This window comes from Rhinoderma darwinii, chromosome 3, assembly GCF_050947455.1.
Source record: "Rhinoderma darwinii isolate aRhiDar2 chromosome 3, aRhiDar2.hap1, whole genome shotgun sequence".
Lineage (NCBI taxonomy): Eukaryota > Metazoa > Chordata > Amphibia > Anura > Rhinodermatidae > Rhinoderma > Rhinoderma darwinii.
Genome location: NC_134689.1, coordinates 149,241,255 through 149,267,419, shown reverse-complemented (window position 1 = coordinate 149,267,419; position 26,165 = coordinate 149,241,255). Strand labels below are relative to the sequence as shown.

General features: G+C 43.1%; 1 protein-coding gene across 2 annotated transcripts in view; it reads left to right on the top strand.

The window, feature by feature from the left end:
- NTN4 (netrin 4) overlaps positions 1-26,165 on the top strand; it is a 341,311-nt gene that overhangs the window by 37,416 nt on the left and 277,730 nt on the right. For both annotated transcript variants that reach the window (XM_075856856.1, XM_075856857.1), the window contains exon 2: positions 13,157-13,686. In XM_075856856.1, coding sequence (XP_075712971.1) covers positions 13,157-13,686 — 530 coding nt within the window. The remainder of the gene's footprint in view (positions 1-13,156; positions 13,687-26,165) is intronic.

Below are 26,165 nucleotides of genomic sequence, written 5' to 3'. Positions count from 1 at the left end.
ACCCTGTGTTGGTCTGCAAAGGTTCCCAAGCGTTATCCTGTATGCTGTATCATGTTTCCTATATCTTGTATCCAGTGTCCGTGTTCGATGTCAAGTCCATTGTCCGTCACGACTTCAGTGTCCGGTGTCCGTGCCAAGTCTAGTGTCCAAGACTACTTCAGTATGAGTGTCCTGTATTCGAGACAAGTCCTGTTGTCCAGAACAAGCCAGCTTCCGATAGTCCGACACAAGCCAGCTTCTGATTATCCGGCACAACTCACCTACCCAGGTACTCTTGTACTAGAAACTGTTATTGACTCTCATTTGACCAGCTGCTACTCCGCAACAGCAGAGCGGCCCAGTGGGTCCACATACCCTACAGCCGTGGTAGCTATTAATTGCTGAACATGATCTGTGCTTATCCAAGTTATGTACAGTGGAGGAAGGAGGCGACCTATCTTTTCCTGGTTTTGCATTGGGGCTGTCGCTGTTTCTCCCGTCTGCATCTCCTGCCATCTCCAACTTTAGCAAACCGTCTGACTACTGTGGGGAGCAGGGATTCATGTCCGCCTCTGTAACTGCTGGAGCCGGGCAGCCTCCAGACGTGCACGCCAAAATTGTGCGAGAGTGCATGACCGCACCCTCCACCTGTCTGCGGTCTCGTCCAGGGAAGAAGTCGGCAACATTTTTTAGCTGTGTTTGTTTTCCCTCCTTGTCATGATAGGCATTTATCGTACCTCTGCAGCAGCAGTGGAGGTCAGCAATATGTAACCTGATTGCCGGGGAAAAGCTTGTAAAGCTCTGTGTAGCTAGAAGTGGAATGGAGCGAGATCACGCTACTCAGCTACAGCGTGGCCATCTCCTTCTGCTTCCGGTCACGCAGGCCAAATTTCTGGCAAGGTGAAAATCTGAATCAGATTTACTGAAAATGGCCCACTGTGGGGTTACTGTGAAAGTAATTATATATGAAGAATACAGATATGAGCAAACATCATCCCATAGTTCCTGTATCTTCGGGCACTCGTATTGGTGATGAAAGATGTCTATTTGGTACACCACGTTTGATGCAAGAGTATATTGTGGAAGACGACATACAAGTCGATATTCAGTAGGTTAAGACCACCCATCACCTCAGGCTGTGGAAGTTTGAATAGACTTATACGATTTTGCCACTCACACACCTTGATAAGAAGGTTCTAAATTATTTTCTTTAAAGGGGTTGTCCGAGATATATTTTTATTTAAAAGTTAAACACACAATACACACATTAACTATTCCCTAATATACTTACCTGTGCAATCTTGCTTCTGTTCTCCGTTCTGGCAGCTCTTTTCTTCAGATCACCTGTCTTCTGACGTCACGTTTTCTTCCTCCTCCACTGTCGTGTCGTGTCCCGATCACATGGTCTCGCCCCAGCGAGACCTCGGATGGGACACGACACGTCACTGGAGATGTGTCGTTTCTGCGGGTGCCCGCCCAGCCTATGCAGCTTTTTTTCACTGTGAGCGCGCCTATGCGTGTTCACAGTGAAAAAAGTGAAGAGGGACGGCACCCGCGGACTAGAGAGGTACAGTGACCTCTGTACTTTTAGTTCTTCCCCTATCAAAGCCTACACATAGTAGGCTTTGATAGGGGATCAGACAACACGATGCAGCACACGGGTCGCATGCAGCCCTTGAGGCTGTTATCTGCGGCCCGCGGGACACCGTTGCGCCGTAGCACCGAGCAGGCCCAAGGAGGAGCCGCACTACGCTATTATAGGCTCTGCTACGATGTCAGGAGTCCCGGAGCAGAGCGTATAATATTAAACTGTAAAAGATCTTCTGGGGTCCTGTATCTAAGCCTACATTGTTAGGCTTAGATACAGTGGCTAAAAAAAATTGTCACACATGGAGCCTGTATCTAAGCCTAACACAATGTATGCTTAGATACAGGACCCCAGATGACATTCTTTTTATTCCTGTATAAGATTTGTGTTTTGGGGCCCTGCATCTAAGCCTAACATGTATTCTTAGATACATGGCCCATGTGTGACACTGTCTGCTTGGGTAATGTATCTAAGGCTACCTTGTGGTAGGCTTAGATACATGGTCAAACAGACAGTATCACACATGAGCAGTGTATCTAAGCATCACTTTTTTTTTCTTAGTTATGTGTTTTTTACAGTTCAAGGACTACTTCAATGACACCCTTTTTTATTTTTAATAAAATCGTTAACCAGTGTTGTGTGTGTTATTTCATTACAATATTTTTTCTATGTCCTCATTTATTTTAAAATGTATTACTAGTTCATTACTGTCTAACAGCGTCCATTAGTAAGGCTTCATGCACACGAGCGTGTGTATTTTACACGCGTGAAAAACTTGCGTCAATCATGTCTGTGTGTGTGCGTTACGGCGGATTTACACGAACGTGCTATACGTCCGTGCAACCCGCGTGGTTTTCACGCGGGTCGCACGGACCTATGCAAGTCTATGGGGGCATGCAGACTGTCCGTGAGTTTTGCCCAGCGTAAGTACGCTGCGTAAAACTCGCGACATGTTCTATATTTCTGCGTTTTTCGAGCATCACGCACCCATTGAAGTCAATGGGTGCGTAAAAATCACGCGCACCACACAGAAGCACTTCCGTGGGACGTGCGTGATTCGCGCAACAGCAGTAAAAAGTATGAATGTAAACAGGAAAAGCACGCAGCTGCGCACCATATGAACATGACACGGAGCTGTCAAGTGCATTTTGTGCACGCAAAACGCCACTGTATTTGCGTGCGCAAAACGCACACGCTCGTGTAAATCCGCCCTTATGCATCAGTGTGCTTTTCGATTGTCGTGTGTTATTCACGCACTCACAAAGCCAGCACATTTTTTTCATCTAACAAATTGTGTAAATCACGCACCAAACACGTGTGTGCGGTGCGTGGTTTTCACGCATGCATTGACTTCAATGTGAGTGTAGGTGATTGATAACGCACCAATAGAGGACATGCAGTATGTTTCACGCAGCGGACTCTCGCTGCGTGAAAAGTCACGCATGTGTCAACGGCCCCATTGAAATAAATGGGTCGCGTGTGTTGTGCGTTTTTTCAAAGCACAGCACACGGACGTGATTCACGCTTGTGTAAATCGTGCCTAAGGCCCCATTCTCAACAGGGTGAATCTCGCCCATGTGCTGATCGTGAAAACCACGCACAGCACACGCGACCCATTATTTTAAATTGGCCTGTTTTCATATGCGTTTCTCACGGGCGTCAATCTTACACGCAAGTGTGCATGAGGCATAAGACGGGGCTGGACGAACGCAAAAAAAGCCGCAAACAACGCCGCAAAAAACAATAAAAAAACAACGCCAAAAAGGCTACGATAAACGCGGGGAAAAACATTAAAAAAAAAACGTGAAAAAAACAGCAAACAAAGAGGCAAAGAACGCCACGAAAAACGACAGGGAAAACGCCACGAAAGACGCAACGAAAAACGCAGAAATAAAAAAACCAAAAAAAATACGCGAAAAGCGTAGAAAAAAAGGCTATGATAAACGACACGCAAAACGACGAAAAAAATATAGTGGAAAATGACGCGAAAAAAGCCGCAAACAAAGAGGCAAAGAAGGCTGCGAAAAAAAACGGGGAAAACCACACGAAAGACGCAACGAAAAACGCATAAAAAATTTCCGACAACAACGACGCAAAAAAAGAAACGATAAACGACGCGAAAAAAAGGATACGATAAACGAAACGGAAAACACATTCAAAAACATCGCAAAAAAAGACGCAAACAAACAAGCAAAAAACGCCAAGATAAAGTAAGCGAAAAACGCCCCGAAAAAAATCGGCAAAGAAAAACGCAAACAGCGCACAAAAAACGCCGGGAAAAACGACGCAAAAAACAACGTGCAGGGAGAGGTAAATCTGCCGCAAACTTCAAGACGGAATTTTGAGGCAGATATTGTTCCTGCCAAAAAACTGTGTGTGAACATAGCCTTAGTGGAGAGAGACATGAGATAGAGGAGGGCGGACAAGGGTTAGGGTATGTTCACACGAGGGCGTCCGTAACGGCTGAAATTACGGGGATGTTTCAGCCTGAAAACATCCCCGTAATTTCAGCCGTAACGGCATGTGCAGGCGCTTGAACGCCGCGTCCATTAGGGGCGTAATTGGCGCTGCTATTCATTGGAGTCAATGAGTAACGGCTCCAATTATGCCCAAAGAAGTGACAGGTCACTTCTTTGAAGCGGGCGTCTATTTACGCGCCGTCATTTGACAGCGGCGCATAAATATACGACTCGTGTGAACAGACAAACGTCTGCCCATTGCTTTCAATGGGCAGATGTTTGTCAACGCTATTGAGGCGCTATTTTCGGACGTAATTCGGGGCAAAAACGCCCGAATTATGTCCGTAATTAGTGCGTGTGAACATACCCTTAGGGTAGACACGAAGAGGTGAAAAGAGAAATAAAACATAAATGTGAAAAACATAATGGGGGGGAGAACATTTGGTCACCATCCTTCAAGAATGTCAGCAAGGAGACAAGTCCAGTGAAGGAGGTCAGCGGGAGGAGCAAGGACAGCTCACATGAACTCTTGGAAGGTACGTGCACGCTCATTGCAGCCTGCAATGAGCGTGCACGTGAAAAAAGTTTCATCACAAGGAAAGATCAACAAACCAGAGCTGAACTGCATGTAAACAAACTGTGCTGAATTCAAAGAAGAAATGTGCTAAGTAGAATTTTTTTTTAAAATAATGCTTTATTTAGGTTGTCTGTATAAGGGGTAATGTATGACACAGTTTTTGAAAAAATGTTGGGATCTCGGACAACCCCTTTAAGCTATTTCACATTCATTTTTTTTAACTAAGAATGGAAGTATCTAAATTGCATATAGCAAATTGGGAAACGCTGCCATTTTAATTAAGTGAATGCGTATAATGTGAAATTTGTTTAAGATTTATTGTTTTCTATAATGGATGTGATCATCGTTTTGAAGTGTAATTTGTAAATAGGATGCGTGGACAAGTATGTTAACTTCAATATAAGTAATAGATCCTAAACGCCATTTAAAAGGGAACAAGGTGCCCTAGTGTTTCTCCTAGCCGTATGATCTAATGGCAATGTCTCAGGTTTGTCAAAATTGACTCTGAACCCTAAAATCCTGCCAAATCTTTAAAGTATTGATGTGTGAGGTATTGCTCGCTTCAGGTTGACAATGAGGAGAAAAATATCATCTGTGAAAGCTAAGGCCCAGTTCACACTGTGTTTTTTGATGCGGATACCGCGTCGGAAAACACGCAAAAAAAACGACCGAATATGCCTTCCATTGATTTCAATGGGAGACAAAGGCGTTCTTTTCCAGCGAGCGGAAAAACCGGCTCGCAAGAAAAAAGCGTCATGCCCTATCTTTGGGCGTTTATGTCTCTGACCTCACATTGACCTCAGTGGGAGGCAGAGAAAGCGTATTTCGTTGCGTTTTTGGCCATCGGCGCTCAATGGCCGCGGGCGAAATAACGCCGCCAAAAACGTATTCCAAATGGAATTTTGAGGCAGAATTTTCTGCCTGCAAAAAAAACTCTGTGTGAACATACCCTAAAACTTTTATCTCTGCAGAACCTACCCTAAAGCCATGGAATGGCCTAAGGAGAGGGTCAACAGCAATATTGAATAATAACCTGGATAAGGGACAACCCTGACGGGTTCCTCTACCAATAGTAGACTGGAGGGATAAGTAATTATTAACCCAAGTGGTGGATTGGGAGTTAGGGTATGTGCACACGATATCGACAATTACGGCTGAAATTACGAAGCTGTTTTCTGGAGAAAACAACTCCTGCATTTCAGACCTAATTGCTCGTACTCGCGTTTTGCGAGACGTCAATTACGAACGTAATTTGGAGCTGTTCTTCATTGGAATCAATGAAAAACGCCTCCAATCACGTCCCAAGAAGTGTCCTGCACTTCTTTGCCGAGGCTGTTATTTTACGCGCCGTCTTTTGACAGCGACGCGTAAAATTACAGGTCGTCGGCACAATACGCCGTGTTTTCAGGCGTAATTCGAGGCGTAAAACGCCTCGTTTACGCCTGAAAATAGGTCGTGTGAACCCAGCCTTAGAATATATCATTTGAATCGTATCCTAGAATTGCTCTCCAAAGAAGCGTAGTTTAAATATTCTATTGTTATGGGCCCAAGAGACCTGATCAAAAGCCTTATCGGCGTCCATACTAACTAAAAAAAGTTTTGTTTGTTTTGTACAAAGTGAATGAATAATGGCTCCAATTGTGGATCTGATGATGTATGTAATTGACCTTCCATGAGTAAAACAGGTTTGTGAGGGGGCGATAATATCTGGGTGTGTAGATTGAAGTCTTGTCGCTAGTATTTTGGCAAATAATTTTAAAATCTGCGGTTACTAGTGAGATCGGTCTGTAAGAGCTTGTGATTAACGGGTTTTTGTCTGATTTTGGAAGCACTATTATACATGCTTCATTGAATCTAATTGGATCTCTCCGAGTGTTTTAGATTGAATTATATGATTAAATAGGGTAAGCAAATGTGTGGAGAGGAGTCGGCTTAGTAACATATAATATTCATTAATATAGTCAACAGGGCCCGGGGCTTTAATAAGCTTAACCCCTTAATGACCAGCCTATTTTAGGCCTTAATGACCGAGCTATTTTATACGTTTTTCCATCGTCCCATTCAAAGAGCTTTAAGTTTATTTTATTTTCGTGTCGACATAACTGTATAATGTCTTTTTTTTTTTTTTGCTGGACAAGTTGTATTTTGTAATGGCACCATTTTGGGGTACATACAATTTATTTTTATTAACTTTTTTTTTTTGGGGAGAAAATAGAAAAAACACCAATTTCGCCACTCTTTTTTTGCGTCCTAAATTTACGCCATTTACCGTATGGTATAAATAACACTAACTTTATTCAGCGGGTTGTTATGATTGAAACGATAGCAAATTTATATGATTTTCTTCTATTTTACTACTTTTACACAGCAAAAAACACTTTTTTTTTCAGAATTATTTGTTTTTGTGTCTCCATATTTGAAGAGCTATAACTTTTTTATTTTTCTGCCGATTCAGCTGTATGATTTCTTTTTTTTGCAGGACAACTTGTAGTTTTTATTGGTACCATTTTGGAGTACATGCAGCCTTTTGATCACTTTTTATCACAATTTTTTAAAGGCAGGATGCACAGAAAACAGCAATTCTTGCATTGGTTTTTTTCCGCCAAGCGGGTTAAATAATGTAATAGCTTTATAGTTGGGGGTCGTTACAAACGCGGCGCTACCAAATGTGTAACTTTTTTGCTTTTTCATAATAAAGGGGGGGGGGGTGGGTTTTTAATTTTTTTTCACTTTTGGATTTTTATTTATCTATTATAAACTTTTATTAAACTTTATTTTTTTTAACTTTTTTTTATTAGTTCCACTAGGGGGCTTCACTATGCGATCATCTGATCGCTTTTATAAGACGCTGCAATACTTCTGCTAGGCCATGCCTCTGGCATGGCCTAGCAGGCATTAACTAGAGGCAGACCTGGGGGCCTTTATTAGGCTCCCGGCTGCCATAAAAGAAACCGGCACCCTGCGATCGTATAGCAGGGTTCCAGTGGGGTGAAATGGAGCCCCCTCCCTGCAAAACAAGTTAAACAAGTGGGATTGATACTGATATTGATCTCGACCGTTCGAGCAGGTCTGCTCCCAGCCCTAGCTGAGAGCAGGGAGATTTAACTGCTCCCTGCTTTGTTTATTTATTTCAATGCAGCGCCGTAAAAAGGCTGCTTCATCAGAATAAAGCCCGTTAGTGGCCGTCGTAAAAACACTAATGGGCGGTTACTAACGGGTTAAATAGTATCTGTCACTAGTTTAGTAATGCCCAATCTCCTAGCTGATCTAATAGGCGCGGTCACGCTGATAATGCCAGTGAATATTGTGTCCCAAAACATTTGGAAAAAAAAGCTCATAACTTTGAAAATAATAAATATGAAAATGAAGCTATACTAGACAAGTAGGTGTCCACACCAGCGATTCCCCTGAGGTAGAGCTAGGTCACAGCCTCTGACGCTGTCCTATCAGCATCAAGCTGCTTCATACAGTGTGAGAGACTGAGGCTGGAGGGAAGGGGGATTACTTCCATATCTCTGGCTGTGGACCACCTAGAACAATGGTGGCATATGAAAGATGAGATTCGAATCTTTCATATGGCATCAGGATCGTGATCTAGCTGTGAAACGACCTGAGATATCCCCAGTTGAAAACAAAGTCGGTAATTGAAGCTGTATACTATGTGATCATGCTATGTCGCTGGTCTGAGAAGCGGAGAACTTTATGACACTGATTGGACAGCATAATACAGAAAACATGACACCAACCAGAGTGAAAAGAAAGTTACCTCCCATTTGGCAAGTATAGCCAAATTAGCATATTTAGAAAAATGCACATAACTTTGCAAATAATAAACATTTAAAAAAAAAATAAGTTACACTGTATTTATCAGCATCATAGCCCTTATTAGATTAGTTAGAAGATAGGGAATTAATAAACCAGTGACAGTTCCTCTTTAAGTGATTTAGTGGGTAGCTAGAGTTCCTCTTGTCCTCTTGACTAATGGCAGAATTGAGAACAGTCCGTTGGTCATTAGACAGCTTAGGGACCCGTGTTTGTTTTAAGAATTGTACGCCTTCAGATAAGTTATCCGCTTCCCAAAAATTGCTAAATAATTCACTTATGTCTTTAGGGTCAGTGAGCAGCGAGTCTGAGGCTTTTAATTTTGAAACTTTGGTGACTAAGCTAAAAACTCTGGTGAGTGAGAAGTCTACCTTATTTATTGCCCCATCGGAAGAATCAGTTTTTCGTGTAATCTAAATTAGTAAGGTCTCGTTCATGTGCAAAGGTGTCGGCTGTTGTTTCCGCTTCTAGATAAGATTGGCGAGTACCTGGGGTGTTATGTAAATTGGTTTGTCTATAGGCTCTCGCCTATAGTGAGCTACCTGGATGGCTTTCATGAGTGTTTTTTTGTTTTCAGGAAACATATTCAATAAGTTGACTACGAATAACTGCTTTAGAGGTTGACCAAAATAAGTTAATATTGTCTAAGTTGGACAGATTATCATTTAGGTATGTTTCCCAAAAAACAATTATGGTATTCTTAATATCTTCTGATTTTATATAGATGCAATGGAAAGTGTCACCTCCTAGAGAAGGGAGTTAGGTTGGATAAGTAAGTTTCCAAAACCATATCATCACGGTCTGAGATATGTATATCATAAATAAGAGAGAGAGGTTTTACCCTAAGGAAGAGGATACAGGCTAATAGTCTATTAGTGCATGGGAATACTGGGTGTAATCATGTTCTATAGGGTGATGTGACTGCCAAGAATCAAATCCAGGTGGTCCATAAGGAATTAAATAGGCTTGCGACCATGTGGATGGGCAACTACTTGGGTGCTTGATTTATTAAGATTGGGATCATGTACAGAATTCAAATCCCCTCCCATAATCATACCTGATACTTTCCACCAATTAGTCATTTCTAACTGCATTTTGAAGAAAGCAAAGTTAGGCATGTACAAAGTGGCTGACCTTCAATTACATCTTTTATAATGAGGTATCTGCCCACTGGGTCTTCCAGGTTCGATTATCTCATACTGAATTTGGGAACTAAAAAGAATTGCCACTCCCTTCATCTTCTTTGAGAATAAATCTTCAATACACTCAGTATTTTTTACTGCGTAATAGCGGATGTTTATTTTAAAGCCAATGCGTTTCTCGCAAAATGACTATATGTGAATTTTAACCTATGAAGATAATTCAGGGTCTATAAAGTTGGAGTAGTGAACATATCTGTGGTAGTCCTATTGTCCAATACCAGTAGGGGGAAATCGAGAGCGAGTATTAAAATAGAGAGCTGGTCTTTCTCCTTAAATTTAATAGACAATATCCCCTTCTAAGATACACACAAAACAGTTTGGTCACGATCCGTGGGTATGTGGACCCACTAGGCCGCACCGTCGTAGCAGCTAGCCAAACAGTCTACAAAAGTCTATGCAAAGTCCTAGCACAAGAGTACCTGTAAGAGTCCAGACAGCGGCAGAGGCTTAGGCACAGATGGAACTTGATGTATGACCGCAGACGTGGCTGGTGACACAACATGACTCCAACACTAGAAGCACAACATGACTCCAACACTAGAAGCGGCTCAGAAACAAACACAGCACGGGATACAGGATAGAGGTAGCAGGGCAGGGGAACACTGGGAGCAGGATACAACTTAGGGACTTTTTGCTAAGACTAACATGGGAATACACAACAATGCTCAGGCAAGGAGTGAAAGGGCAGAGCCCTTTTTATAGTCTAGGGGGATCTGGGGATGATTTTGTAATTATATATAATTAATTATATTGCACCCTGGAGACCAGTGCAAAGTTGGGTGGATGCGAGCGCTGGCGTCTCCTGTGAGGGAGCCTCTGACCCGGACACGGAGGTCTGCGGTCTGGGTAGTAAGTGAGAGTGATGGTCCACAGCCGCGGACGTTACAAATGTGAATTGAATACCAGAGATGGGGCACTCCACTAGAGATGGGGCACATGGGTGACAGACCCAAATCTATTTAGGGGATATGCTCTATGGTAGTCCATGGGTTGGGCTGAGAGGAGGTTTTTGAGGGTTGTGAGAGGGAGGAATATCTACTCTTTATTCTCTCTTTTTTTTTTGTGTGTGTGTTTTTTTTAGTTATTTACTTTCTCCTCCTTGTTTTCTTTTTCTTTACCTTTTTTTTTAAAGTTTAATTTACGGTATTTATTTTTTATTTTTGGTTGAGTTGTTTGGGTGTGAGGCGTGCCGATACACGGTGGGTCTCTGTGTGGATGCATACTACAGATATGTTGATGTCCTTGAGTATTACCTTTTTGGATTGTTTGTTATTGTAAAAGAATAAAAATAAAAAGTGAATTGAATAATCAAAATAAGAATTCTGACCGTGTCGGTTCAGTTGCTACACATAGCAAGTATGGACCTCCACAGAGATCAACTGTTTTTATAACATTAATGGTAGTGACACAGCATATTAAGTAGGAGAATGCGATGAAGGTCTTTTAGAAGGGTGCAGAGAGTCCATCGCCTTGTGTGGATCATCAAAGAGCCAGAGATTTCCATCAAGTGAGAATCTCAATTTAGCAGGATATTGCAGACTGAAACGGATGTTCTTTTCCCGTAGGATTTTGCAGACCGGCTTAAATACCCTGCGTTTAGTCACCACCACAGCAGAAAGTCTTGAAATTGAAGCAGATTCTGATTTTCATACACTAATGGCTGCAATTTCCGATAAGCGCCCATGAGTTTCATTTTGTCTTGATAGTTAAGCACTTTGAAGATCACAGTACTTGGTTTGGTACAACGGTCTCCACGATCAGGCCCAATTCTGTGAACTCTTTTGATGGCAATGGCCCCACAAGAATCTACAGTGTTCAGTGTCTGAGGGAGCCATACAGAAGTGAACCAGAACAATTCACTAGGCCATACAGATTCTGGTACACCAATTAGGCATAGATTATTTTGACTAATTCTATTTTCTAAATCATCAAGCTAGTCTCTAAATGTAGTACTCAACTTTTCCTTTTCCTCCAACTGTTCGCTGAGTGAGTGAAAAGTAGATTACTAGTCTGAGACCTTGTCCCACATCGGTCAATCTGTTTCCATGGTTGATGACTTGTGAAACAATTAAATCCAGGGACGATTTAAAAGATTGGAAAGTAACCAGACGAGAATCTATTGCCGGCATCAGTAAAGGAGTTATTGCCTTGGCAGTGACTTGCAAATTAGTGTATGTTTCCAGATCATCCCACTGTGGTAAGGGTATGTTTTTACTTAGTTTTTATCTAGAGCTAGTTTTACTGGATGTGGCCGATTTTTGTTTTTATTCATAAACTTGTCAATAGTGGATAAAGGCAGGGCTAGAGGACAGTTGAATATGAGTGAGCTTCTATAAATCAAGGTATACAGTACCACTATATTGATATATTTACATCAGAGAAATAATTTCAGAGCACTGCACAATTGCATGGTCGGAGATTAAAATATTAGCTAGGATCCTTCAGAGTTCACTGTTCTCTAAACACAGGTAGATCTAGAAAATGATGGATGTAGGGGTTGTGAGTCCCACTTTTAGCAAGTAACAATGAAGAGAGGAGGAGTCCAACTTACTGGTTTCGACAGCCAGAGTAAGATAGAATTATAGTTATTTTCAACAGTGAGTATATCAAACGTGCTTATTACCATGGGAGTCAAGTTGCAACCTCCGTGGAATGTGGAGAGCCCTCTGTGAGAAGCAGGACATTGTCCAACCCTTATCCTGCTGTTTTGCTGACCAGGTCGGTTTATTGAACAGCGTTTTTCCTCTCCAGACGCAGGCGCTCCTGTAAAATGCGGAAGATGCGCCACTTCCTTGAAGTCTAGAATTTGAAGGAAGGAATTCTGATTGTCTGCTTGGCAGGGATGAACAGTGAAGATAAGTGATGTGCTCCATATTGGGCTCTACTGGTGGTTATCAAGGCCCTGTCATCTGCTAGTTGATCCCAAGCATAGAGGTCCAGTCATATTGAGACTGCTGTGGCTCCTATTATGCCACTGGTTATTGTTGTACAATCATACATCATAAATAGCTTATTTTATAAACCAGTTTTTTTTCTTGGATACAAATTTAATATTCTATTTTCATTTATTCATGTTCCCAGAGCTAATGCACACATGGCAACGTACAAACTGCAAGTGTACGGTGCCATTGTATGCTTCCAATTTCATATTAAGTCATGCAGAGGTGTTTTTTTTTATGTTGAGATCCGTAATAAATGCAGGTGGAATACTCAATTGGATGCCATGTTACAGAGGTGTTCTCTAGTAGCATTTCTACTAGGAGAAAAAAACTCTGTAATGTGGTGCTATACTGAGGCACCAGATGGCAGCACACGGAGTGCCCACGACTCTGATGTGTGCTGGAGACATTATTGTTCTAAAATTTTTTTTATTGCTGTTTGATCAATTGATAAAAAAACTTTACAGTATATTCTGTGTGCAGATTTTCATGTAGTAAGAATATTCCATTCCTTTTTTGTATAGAATGATCTCAAGACTATTACGGATAACTGTAAATCACACCTTTTAACTGTTTCTTTTTTATTCCAGAGGTGAACACCATGGCTACAATTACATCCCACCGAGAAAAAGCTTGTAATCCTAGGATGGGCAATTTAGCTATTGGCCGGAGTTTATGGACAGACACGGTTTGTGGCTCTAATAGCACAGAACTATATTGTACATATACTGAATATCCAGACCAAACTTGCAAGGAACCAAAGTGTGAAAAATGCAATGCTGCAGTTCCTCGACTATCACATCTAGCATCTGCAATGGCAGATTCAACATTCAAAATTCCACGGACATGGTGGCAGTCAGCCCAGGATATTCGCAGGGAAATTATACAGTTAAATTTCGAAACTATATTTTACTTTACTCATCTGATTTTGGTGTTTAAATCCCCCAGACCTGCAGCCATGATTCTTGAGGGTTCACAGGATTTTGGCCTCAGTTGGCGTACATATAAATACTTCTCCACAAATTGCACAGAAAGTTTTCAACTTGAAGATGATGTTAATATAAAAGGTGCTCTTTGCACATCTCGATACTCGCAAGCATTTCCATGTAGTGGAGGGGAGGTAAGTGGTTTTTTGCTAAGTCATTCAAACGTATCTGATGAAACCATTTCTGAGTTGATCTGCTGTTGTTGCTTTTTTACTACACGATTGGTCCCATATACAGTTGGCCCAATGGGAGCAGTATTGCATAATTATTTGTGGTATTACTTGTGGTCCACCACCTGGACAAAGATAATTTCGAATGCGTTCTCCGTAATATTGGGTCAAGAAAGATAGATCCGGAGTGTATAAAATATAACTTTTACTAAGTTTTGTTAAAACATTTGTAATATACGACATATGCACATACATTTTTTTTTCTATATGCCAAAGTTGCATGCAGTTTTTCATGTATTTTTTATGATATGCATTTTCAACATGGTTTATGAGACAGCAAATAAGTCCGCCTATATAAGGTTTCTTAATCTGTGTTTCATTTTTATTATTCTCTTCAGGAGGTTCTCCCACATGTTTATTTTCTAAACTTTGCATAGGAGATATATAGGGGTGATATAAAGATTTTTGGGCAGTTGCCCTCCTACCCCTTTTTGTGGTGTTAGGTAGTCCTTTAACAGTTGTCTCCAATGCCAGGGTAGTGGTGAACCTCTTGATAGATAGTGAATGTTAGATGGGTATTCTCCCAACGCGTTTCTTCCTGACCAAACGATTCCTCAAGGGAGATAGGTCAAAAGTGCAGCTTCATCCAAGTTCATGGGAGGCTGCGTAAAGATTGGTGTAGCTGTCCAACCGAGAAAAGTGCTTTCTTATAAAAGCGTGCTTGCAGTGGCAAGAAATCAAGCTTCCAGTCCAGGAAGTCAGTAACAACGCCCGTTCCTAGCGTCTGACATCAATGGGAGCAGTAACAAACATCCGTATTAATAGTTGGCTGGAGTAAATAAAATACAACTGTTTTTATCTTTTAGGGAAATTGTTTATGTATGCAAAAAATATATAAAACCTAACTCTTCTTGGTAGGTGAAATCATTGATATCCCTACAATTCTCTCATTTGTGTAAAGAGAAGTTTTGTGATAGTAACATCACTAAAGGCCCGCTGAGACTGGCCAAATATCCTCACAATTTGCTATTTTTTGAGCCATCGTAACAATGATTGCCCAGTGTACATGAAGAAAACGATCAGTTAATGTAATTTATCATTCTATCTTACTCTGGCTGTCGAAACCAGTAAGTTGGACTTCTCTTCTCTTCATTGTTACTTGCTAAAAGTGGGACTCTCAACCCCTACATCCATCATTTTCTAGATCTACCTGTGTTTAGAGGACAGTGAACTCTGAAGAATCCTAGCTAATCTTTTCATTTCCGACCATGCAATTGTGCAGTGCTCTGAAATTATTTCTCTGATGTAAATATATCATTATAGTGCTTCCCCTTCATTCCTGTAACTGCTCACACGTGAATCACCGACACACTTGTAGCGGTGGTTCACAGTATTACACTCTGTTCACTTTAATAGGAGAAGACTGTATTACTGTGAACCGTCGCTACAAGTGTGTCCGCGATTTACAGTGTGAGCAGTTATGGAAATAAAGGGGAAGCAGGGCTTGTACGAGCCTTCAAAACAGCTGATCGGTAGGGGGTGCCGGGAGTCAGACTCCCACCGCTCAGATATTAATGGCCTATCCTAAGGACAGGCCATCAATTTTTTTGGACTGGACAAATCCTTTAACGGTGTTATGGCACTTCACAACATTTGTAAAGGTCGTTTAGTATCAGTAAACCAGCTTTGGAGAATTTCTCTCCAAAAGTTAGTTTGCACTCTATTCATTGTAAGCTTCGCCTTGCGCCCAGCATGTAAGAAATGCACACATATTTCATATCGCTGAAGTCGGAAGAAGTTGTCAAATATGTATTCAAGTGTGTTTACCCAGAGGCTTGTACCAGATGGGAAAAAAATTGAATGTGTTTTTAGGTGATTTTTTTATTTTATTTATTTTTTACATTTTTCCTATCATATTTAAAAAAAAAAAAGTTAAAGATATATTTTATTTTTTTACACGATATAGAAGCCAAATAGTTTGAGGGGAAAAAAAGACCAAATACATGTTATGGAATCACCAGTTGAGCAATTCCCATGGTGGAAGTTTATGGAATTACTAGGTGATAGATTTCCCTAAAGGCTGGTGGAGACTGTCAGGAATGAGCGTGCAAGTAAATCTGTAGCCCTAAATCCGTCACAACTCTGATCAACAGAATCTAAGGCTACTCTATGGTTTTCGCCAGAGCCAACCACAAGGCAGGTGGCACTTTGCAGCATAGAACCCAGGTTGTTTTAACAGAGTTCAGCATTGGATAAGAGGTGCGATGCAGGCAATACCAGAGCAGATAACAAGACAGCCCGAGGGTAAACAGAAAGTCTAAATCACAAAGCTAGTGGAAATCAGGGATTGTAAAGGTCAAAACCAGCCGGGAGCAGAAAGTCCAGTCCCAAAAAGTGCAAATAGTCAAGGTACAGGGTATAGTCAGTAGCTTGATCAAAACACATGGAGAAAATAAAAAAAACAAGCAAAGAAAACAGAACCAACCCAGATTTAAATACTCCACCCTTCAATCTGATAGGAAGAAAGACCGAGAAGTGGAATAGGCTCAACAACTAAAACTAAAACCGCCCAGAAGCTAGACTAGTAGTCATGGTAATCTTAAAGGGATGGACGTTTCCGAACACATGTAGGTTGGCAGAGTAAGGGTATGTTCACACGACCAAGATTCAGACGTAATTCGGGCGTTTTACGCCCTGAATTACGTCTGAAAACACGGCTCCATTACGCCGACAAACATCTGCCCATTACTTTCAATGGGTTTTACGATGTACTGTGCCGACGACCTGTCATTTTACGCGTCGCTGTCAAAAGACGGCACGTAAAAAAGACGGCTCGTCAAAAGAAGTGCGGGACACTTCTTGGGACGTAATTGGAGCGTTTTTTCATTGACTCCATTGAAAAACAGCTCAAATTACGTCCATAATAGACGCCGCGAAAAAAACTCGACTACGAGCAATTACGTCTGAAATTCAGGAGCTGTTTTCTCCTAAAAACAGCTCCGTAATTTCAGACGTGTTTGCCGTTATCGTGTGCACATACACTTATAGAACAACAATTTGCTTTTAAATTTGCACATGGCTATAATTTTAATATGGGCCTGGTCAGGAAGGGGTGTAAAGCTTCTGGTCAGGACGTGGTTAATCAGCACAGGATGTTAGATCTAAAACTGACCTAGTTTAATAATGTCATCAGAAGCTTCCAAAACGTGAATGTCCACCTTTTGATCCCAACAGGTAGTAAAGCAATATAATGCATCCGCATGTATAATTTATATGTATTCAATATAAGTAAACACATAGTTGATTGTGAGTTGTCTTAGCGCCTGTTCACATCACCGTCGGGTTTAGTTTGCGGTTTCCGTTCATCCATTCCATCAGAGGAACAGATGAACTGAAACGATAGCTTCCATTTTAATTACCATTGATTTCAATAGTAATGCTCCTGTTGCATTTGGTTTCCGTTTGTTCCCGTTCCTTAAGGTTTTCATTTTTTAGCGGAAAAAATAGCGTAGTCGACAGTGCTATTATTTCTGCAAAAACAAACGAAAACCATTTGCAACGGAATTTTAAATCAATGGTAATTCAAACGGAAGCTATGGTTTCCATTTGCCTTTCTGTTTATGAGTTCCTCCAATGGAACGGTCTAACGGAACCCATGAAGGGTGATGATGATGTCAACGCACCCTTACTATTTTGGGACACTGTATGTCGTGAATATTTAGCCACTCTATTAGCATTATTTGTGCACTGGGTGATATAATATTCAGATGTCTGCTATTGGGCCCAGCATTTTCTAGTTATGCCCCTGTTGGGCCTCTTTCACACAGTGTATTTGTTAATTTTCGTAATATGAATGCCTAATACGTACGTATTATGGATGATATTGCATCATAATGTCATTAGTATTACAGATCTGCATTACTGATGGGTTGTCTTCTAGGGAGATAATTGAATTGCAAAACTGATGCAATACAGATAGCATATGGAACAAATACGGATGCATCCTTATTTTAATCACGCTCCCTAGACTTCAATGGGCGTTTTCCAGCTGCACTACGAATAGTATTTCAAAATCCGCACTTATTTTACATGCCCTCTGTCAATAGCCTCGTTGATTAAAATTTGCTTCATATTAACGTCCACAAAAAAAACGATGGAATACGGATGTAAAAGACGCTAGTCTGAAAGAGGCCTTAGGAGGGAACAGTGGTGGAAATCCAGAATGGCACTATTAAATTAAGTGAAAATTTGGCAAATGTCTACAGTTCCAATACGATGACCAGGAGCTTAGATGAAAAATTTTCCCGGCCTTACACTATGCTTTGCGAAGGAAGGTAGAATACTATTCCCAGTGAATAATATGGATACATTTAGGAAATTGTATGGAATTATTATTATATTATGATCGCTTTGTACAAATAGGAACTGCCATTGCTTCTCAAATAGCAGAAAAACTCTGGCAAGGCGTCCCAATGTCCAGGAATTTGTAGTATTCTGCAGTCTACACGGTGTACAAATGCTGAGAACATTTTGGTCTCTCCATATTCCTCTGATACATTATCAAAATGAATATATTAACATTTCCCTCACGTTACAGTATAACATTAATTTGATATCATTTGTTCCTGGGAGTACATTAAGACCGTTTATTTGAGTTTCTCCATTTAAACAAGTGCATTATTCTGTCTGATTAGTAAATATCAGCACTTTATACCTTTTCTTCACAAAAGCTTCCAGCATTATATGTATTTAGAAAGATTGAGAGTGAGATTGTCATTTTACTAAACATGCAAATCTGTTTGTTTAAATGAAAAGAACATAGCACATAGCCTTACAAAGCTCTCAGGTTTGCATGCCGATTATGAAATGCTGTAACGCTGACAAAAGGGGATAGCCCACCTTTGTTTTTCTTGGTGCTCTGCATTTCAATCAGTAATGCTTATAGGGTACAAAGGGATCAGTGTTGCAGTTGATCAGTTGTCAGAGATCTGAGTTGATGTGTATTCAGACATTGAAGTTGAGGTGCGGTTAAAACCGCATCTGAAAATCGCATGCGTTTTTACTGCGATTTTGTGTTGTCGTTATTTATGCGGTTGCTTTTTTTTACTGACCTGGATCAAAAAACGCTTTAAATCGTGGCATAAACGCATGCAGTTTTTCAATGCGGTTTTAATTCCACCTCAACCACGACATCTGAATACACCCTTGCAGTTGACTACTAAAAAAGGATTGATCTTCTGGCATAGAAGTTAGGCTAATCTAACATCATGTTTGTCTTTTTGTTTTGGTCTTTGATGGCCTCCATAGTTTTTGACTGGAAGGTAGCTATTTTTCTGGTTAAAGCGATGGATAACTCAACTGAATCGTGCCACGCTATAGTTTCCTACACAGCGCCCCAGAGTACGGACCCCACCGATCATAAAGTGATGACATATATCCTAGCGATATGCGATCACTTCATTACATGGGAATACCTCTTTAATATAAAAACTGCAACCCAGAATACAAATTCAAAGAGAAATTCAGCAAAATTTCCTATTTAATCCTGTGTTACAGGCTTGTATGCGGTCGTAAGACTGATTCTCTGTAGTGTGAAAGTCCTGGTTTTTAACATTTTTCTGCAGTTCCCACGGCATTCCACGTTCTCAGATACACTCCTCATGATGCATAGAGTTTTGTGAACAGAATAATAATGAGGGTTTCTAGGTGATGCTGGAAAAGATAGTGTTTACAGATTATGTACATAATATTAAATGATTTGAGAGCTTCTTCACTCCAAGCTGCAATACATGTATAAACAAAAACCTCAACACTTTGGGGCAGATTTACTATTCTTTACACCTCCGTTCCCGCGTTTGGTTCACCTAGTTTTTTTGGCGCATTTATTGTTGGCCAAATTTATTAATGCATGTGCCAGAAAGAACATTGATTTGCGTCATTCTTGCCTCGACGGGTCATATACTTAGAATATGGCATTTATTATGTCCTGAAATGCGCCAGATTTATCACTGGCGTACGCCAGTTTTGTGGTGCAAGATACTGGTTTTAAAGTAATACCACCGAATGGGTGGTGTAAAGTAGGGAAAGGAGTTCAACTTGCGCCAAATCTATCAAACCGTGTGTGCATCATCAAAACATTTGACTTATCTTCAGCCTAACACCTCTAGCTTTAGCTTATCTATTTTTAAGCCATTATTAACAAATGTGCCCCTTTGTGTGCAGAACATTGCCAAATTGCTAGCCATTTATATGTCACATACTGTATACACACTTTGTCTTCACTCATCTTAGGGCCTATTTATGATGTTCAGTGCCTTACAGTCTAACGCAATAGAGGCTATACCTTCCCTATATCCCATCCCTTGGTTGAACTTGATGGACATATGTCTTTGATCCTTTGGGAGGCAGCCACCTAGCACTAGCTATTGCGTGCCGGCGGTCACCACCCGAAATTTCCGTTGAAAACGTGTTCGCTCTGCTTCTTCGTAGCACGCACTTGATTACCTCAGAATTTTTCTGCCGGCTGTGGAGCAGGACGCTTTTCTCATGTCAGCATCGGTCTCTGAGGCGATTTCTCCACAGAGCTCTTCTTCTTTCTTCACCTCCCTGAAGCTCATACAGTTCCCCTCTTCCTAGCCCCACAGTGTGAGCATATAGTATATAGCTTCCATTCCCATCTGTGTTTTCAACTAGTGATACCTGGTGCCATATGAAAGACTAGAATCTCATCTTTCATATGCTACCAGAGTCACTCTTCCAGGTGGTCGATAGCCCAGCCAGAGATATGGCTGTTTGAAGTGATCCCCCTACCAACCCCAGTCTCCCAGACAGTGGGAAACAGCTTCATGCTGATAGGACAGCGTCAGAGGCTGTGACCTAGTTCCACCTCAGGAGAATCGCTGGTGTTGACACCCACTTGTCTACAGCCTTGTAGTATAGCCTCGTTTGCATATTTAGATAAAGGCTCATAACTTTAAAATCTTTTTTGGACACAGTTTTCACTAGTATTATCAGTATGATGTTGCCTATTGTCACAGTCTGTGGGTATGTAGACCAACTAGGCCGCACCGCCGTAGCAGGGAGGCAGCTGGCCAAGCAACAAGAGCACCCAATCAAATACAAAGTCCCGCACTAGGGTACCTGAGTAGTCCAGACAGTGGCCGAGGCGTTTACGCACGGATGGAGGTGAGTGCAGCACTTTGCGCCAGACGTGGCAGATGACCCTGGACGTGGTTGATGACCCTGGACGTGGCAGGAGGCAGCAGGTGCAGTAAGACACGACTCCAACACTAACAGGCTCAGGAACAAGGACACAGCACGGGATACAGGATACAGGTAGCCGGGCACGGGAAAAGGATAACACTAAGGGACCATTTGTAAGACTGACATGGGAATACTAACAATGCTCAGGCAATGAGCAAATGGGCAGGACCCTTCTTATAGTCCAGGGGAATCATGGGCTAATTGATGATGATGAATCCCATGTGTGTGCACTGGCCCTTTAAGGCCGGGCACGAGCGCGCGCACACCCTACGGGACACAGCGGACCGGAGCAGAAGTAAGTGCTGGCGTCTCCTGGGAAGGAGATGCGAGCCAGCGCTCACAGATCCATGGCTGCGGCCACCAGGGGGTGAGTAATCCCGGCGGTCCGCGGCCATGGATGCTACAGTATCCCCCCTCTTACGCCCCTCTTCTTGGGGCCAGGGCGAGAGAGGAACTTCTTAATGAGGGCAGGGGCACTAAGGTTCTCTTCCAGCTCCCAAGACCTCTCCTCAGGACCAAACCCTCTCCAGTCCACCAAATAGAGAGTCCTTCCTCCTACCCTTTTGCAGTCCAGGATCTCCCTCACCTCAAACATATCAGATGAACCGCTGGGAGCAACTGCGGGACTGGGAGTCTTACTGTAGCGGTTCAGGACCACTGGTTTCAGGAGGGATACATAAAAAGAGTTGGGTATTCTGAGGGTAGGAGGCAGCCGAAGCTTATAGGAGACAGGGTTTATCTGTTATAGTATCTCAAAAGGTCCGAGGAACCTGGGAGCAAACTTGTATGAAGGCACCTTTAAATAAATGTTCCGTGAGGACAGCCAGACTTTGGTAACTGGAAGATACTGAGGCTGCTCTCTTTTTATATCCGCTTTTCGCTTCATGCGATCGACTTCTAGCAAAATAGAGGACCGGGTCTGTTGCGAAATTTGCAGAAAGTCCCCTAATGTAGAGTTTGTAGCGGGTACCTGAGATGTAGCCAACACAGGATGATGGACTCTAGGATGTTGACTGTGCACAATGTAGAATGGTGTGGAAGTGGTGGACTCACTTGTGTGGTTGTTATACGAGAATTCGGCCCATGGAAGAAGCTGTACCCAGTCATGATGCTGCATGGAGATGAAGTGGCGGAGATAATTTTCCATGATCTGGTTAATCCTCTCGACTTGCCCATTGGACTGGAGGTGATAGGCTGAGGAAAAGTCCAATCTCACATCCAGGAGTTTACAGAGGGCTCTCCAGAATTTTGAGGTAAATTGAACTCCCCGATCGGACACGATGTGAAGAGGCAAGCCATACAAGCGGAAGATGTGCTGAATATAGAGACTCGCCAGTTAGAGAGCAGAAGGTAAGCCGGTCAAAATGTGCCATCTTAGAAAACCAGTCCACCACCCCCCAGACACTGTTGCATCCTGCTGAGGGAGGAAGGTCTGTGACAAAGTCCATAGCAATGTGCTGCCAGGGGACGTTTGATACAGGCAGAGGTTGGAGCACGCCGGCATGCTTGGAGTGAGCAACCTTTTTAGAAGCACACAACGCGCAGGAAGAGACAAAGTCCACAACATCTTTAGGTAGCGTGGGCCACCAAAAATTATGAGTAATCAGGTCTCTGGTCTTACGAACACCAGCGTGCCCAGCCAGTTAAGAGAAGAATTCTCCGCTGGGGACAAAGCTCTAGTCTACCAATCAAACAAAAGTCCTCCCCGGAGGGATGTCTCTAACCTGCAAAGGATTGGCAGGATGGGTCTATGATACTTTGAAGGGACTCCACAGTGTCATCCGTCTCAAATTACCTGGACAGGCCATCGGCCCTCACATTCTTCTCAGCGGGACAGTAGTGGAGCACAAATTGGAACAGCGACCACCTGGCGTGACGGGGGTTTAGTCGTTGAACAGACTGGAGATAGGTGAGGTTCTTGTGGTTGGTGTAGATCAGGATGGGGTGAGCTGCACTCTCTAGCAGATGTCTTCACTCCTCCAGAGCCAATTTGATGGCCAGTAGCTCCTGATCCCCAATAGAGTAGTTGCGCTCTGCAGAGGAAAAAAGTCTCGAGTTATAGCCACATACTACTGCCTTTCCTTTGGAACTCCTCTGGAACAGAAGTAGTGCACCTTCTGGAACAGGAGAAGCATCCACCTCCAATGAGAACTGCCGACACGTCCGGATGATGGAGGATCGAGGCTGAAGTGAAGGCTTTCTTGAAGGCTAATGAATGCAGATTCTGCCTCTGGAGTCCACACCTTGGCTTTCACACCCTTCTTCGGGAGCCGTCAGTGATGTGAAGTTTCGGATAAACTGCCGGTAGAAATTGGCGAATCCCAAAAAACGCTTTATGGCCCTCAGGCCTTGAGGAGGTGGCCATTCCAGAATGGACTATACTTTTTCAGGATCCATTTTGAGACCTTGATCCGAGTTGATGTAGCCCAGGAAGTGCAGGGAATTTTTTTCAAAGACTCACTTCTCCAGCTTGGCATATAGACGATTCTCCCTTCATCGCAGTAGAACTTGACCAACATGCCTCCAATGAGTCGTCTAATCCAGAGAGAAAATCAAAATATCATCGAGATTGACTACAACACAGACATAAAGCAGATCTCGGAAGATATCATTGATTTAATTTCTGGAAGACCGTGGGAGCATTACATAGTCCGAGGGGTATCATCAGGTATTCGTAGTGCCTGTCTCGGGTGTTGAACGCCTTCTTCCACTTGTCACCGTGACCGATTCGGATCAAATTATAAGCCCCACCCAAGTCTAATTTTTTTAAAAAATCCTGGCTCCTCGTATACGGTCAAATCGTTCGGATATAAGTGGCAACGGGTATTTGTTCTTGACTGTGATCTGGTTGAGACCACGGTAGTCAAAGCAGGGTCGAAGAGATCCGTCTTTCTTAACAATGAAGAACCCCTGCCCTGGCCGGGGAGGAAGACTTTCGTATGAAACCCCTCTCCAACTTCTCCTTGATATAGGCCGACATGAATAGGGTCTCTGGCAAGGAGAGAGGATATACCCGTCCACCGGGAAGAGAAGCATTTGGAACCAGTTCAATGGGGCAGTCATAAGTCCGATGTGGGGGCAACGTCTCAGCCTCCCACTTGAAGACATCCGCAAACTGAGCAAAATGAGGGGGTAATCCCACCAATGACTGAGGCAGAGGAGGCTGTACAGGATGGATCTGCAACAGAGAGCGACTGAGACATGTGGAGCCCCATTGAAGAACCTCTCCAGAATTCCAGTCCAGGACTGGGGCATGTAGTTAAAGCCAAAGCATTCCCAGCAAAACCGGATTGATGGCTTTGGGCAAAACAAGAAACAAAATTTGTTCCGAATGATGGGCTCCAACTTGGAGCCTCAGCGGCTTGGTCTTAGATACAATCGGATCGGGCAGAGGCAGTCCATTCACCGAGGCAACAGCCAAAGATGTATCCAGGTTAACTGTTGGCAACTGGAGATGATCCTCTAGATCCTTTTGGATGAAGTTTGCTGCAAACCCGGAGTCCAGATAGGCAGAAACCCGGTGCGTCTTCTCGCCGGACACTATGGTCACAGGAATGGTCAGCTTGGAATTACATTTTTTATTTGGTACCGTTCCTCCTAGGGTTGTCTCTCCAACCAATCCTAGGCACTGGGGTCCCTCTGGCCTCTGGGGACACAAATGCACAACATGGCCTCCGAGGCCACAATACAGACAAAGTCCTGAAGTGCGTCTGCGTCTCTCCTGGGTAAACAATTTGGCCCGGTCCATCTGCATAGGCTCCGCTGGTGGGATGACTGAAGCGGACAGTAGGTATTGCTGGAAAGTAGAAGCGAGCCTAGGAAATCCTCTCTCCCGGAGAACCTCTTTGGAACGCCCCCGTATCCTCATGTCAACCCGGGTGGCTAGTAGGATGAGATCGTCCAGGGTAGGTGGCAGATCGCGAGCGGCCAGCTCCTCTGTAATCCAAGAAGATAGTCCCTCCCAGAATGTTCACGCTATAGGGAAAAAGGGAACAAAGCGCACATAGTGCATGAGCCTGTAAAATATGAGAACAATAGGATAAAGGTGGTCAATTATGCTGACCTGATGTTGTTATGCTAGGAGCATAACATCCCATGATGCGTGTCCAAGTTATACTTAGGTTGAGACAGTTGCAGCCCAAATTCCGGTTCGAAGATTGATAAAAATCCACTATGTAGATCCAGGAGATAGGGGGATAAAAAATGGAATATCCGGGGCGCAGCTGTACTGAAAATTGCTTTTGTTGTACAAATAAAAGCAATTTTCAGTACAGCTGCGCCCTCGGATATTCAATTTTTTTATCCCCCTATCTCCTGGGCCTCCCAGAATGTGGCCACCAAAGCCTCGTTCCAGGTTAGTTCAGCAGCCAGGGTAAGAAACTGAATGGCATACTCGTCTATGGAGAGGTCTCCATGGTGTAGGGTCAGCAGGGATGCAGCAGCAAAAAAAAACTCTCCCCGATTCCTCAAATATCGAACAGAAAGTCTGTAAAAAGCACTGTGAGTCACCGGTCTCTGGTCCCTGATGTTCCCACAGAGGATTTGCCCATGCCAGGGCTTAGCCGGTAAGGAGAGCGGTTCTGAAGGCGATCCCAGCATCATCTGAAGATAAGGCCCTGGCATGTAGTCTGAAGTGGATCTGGCACTGATTCAGAAATCCCCTGCAGGCCCTTGTGTCTGCGTCATAGCGAGGAGGTAGCGGCAGGAAGCCTAGGGGATCGGCACTGGTAAAGACAGGAGGTGTAGCAGGAGGAACAGCAGGAATAGGTGCGGTGACGACTGGCTTGAGCAACCAGCCGATCTGCAGTGGCGTTCACCGACCGGAGAAGTTGGTCTTGCCGTGGCAAAGTCTTGCATCTCGGCCAGCATGGCTTGTGTCTTCATGGTCTCGGATTGACCAGCGGGGTCCATGGCCTGAGCGTACTGTCACGGTCTGTGGGTATGTTGACCCACTAGGCCACATCGCGGTAGCGGGGATGTAGCTGGCCAAGCAGCAGGGCACCCAAGCAAATACAAAGTCCCGCACTAGGGTACCTGATTAGTCCAGACAGTGGCCGAGGCTTTAGCATGGATGGAGGTGGGTGCAGCAGGTTGCGCCAGACGTGGCCGATGACACTGGACATGGCTGATGACACTGTACGTGGCAGAAGGCAGCAGTTGCAGTAGGACTCGACTCCAAC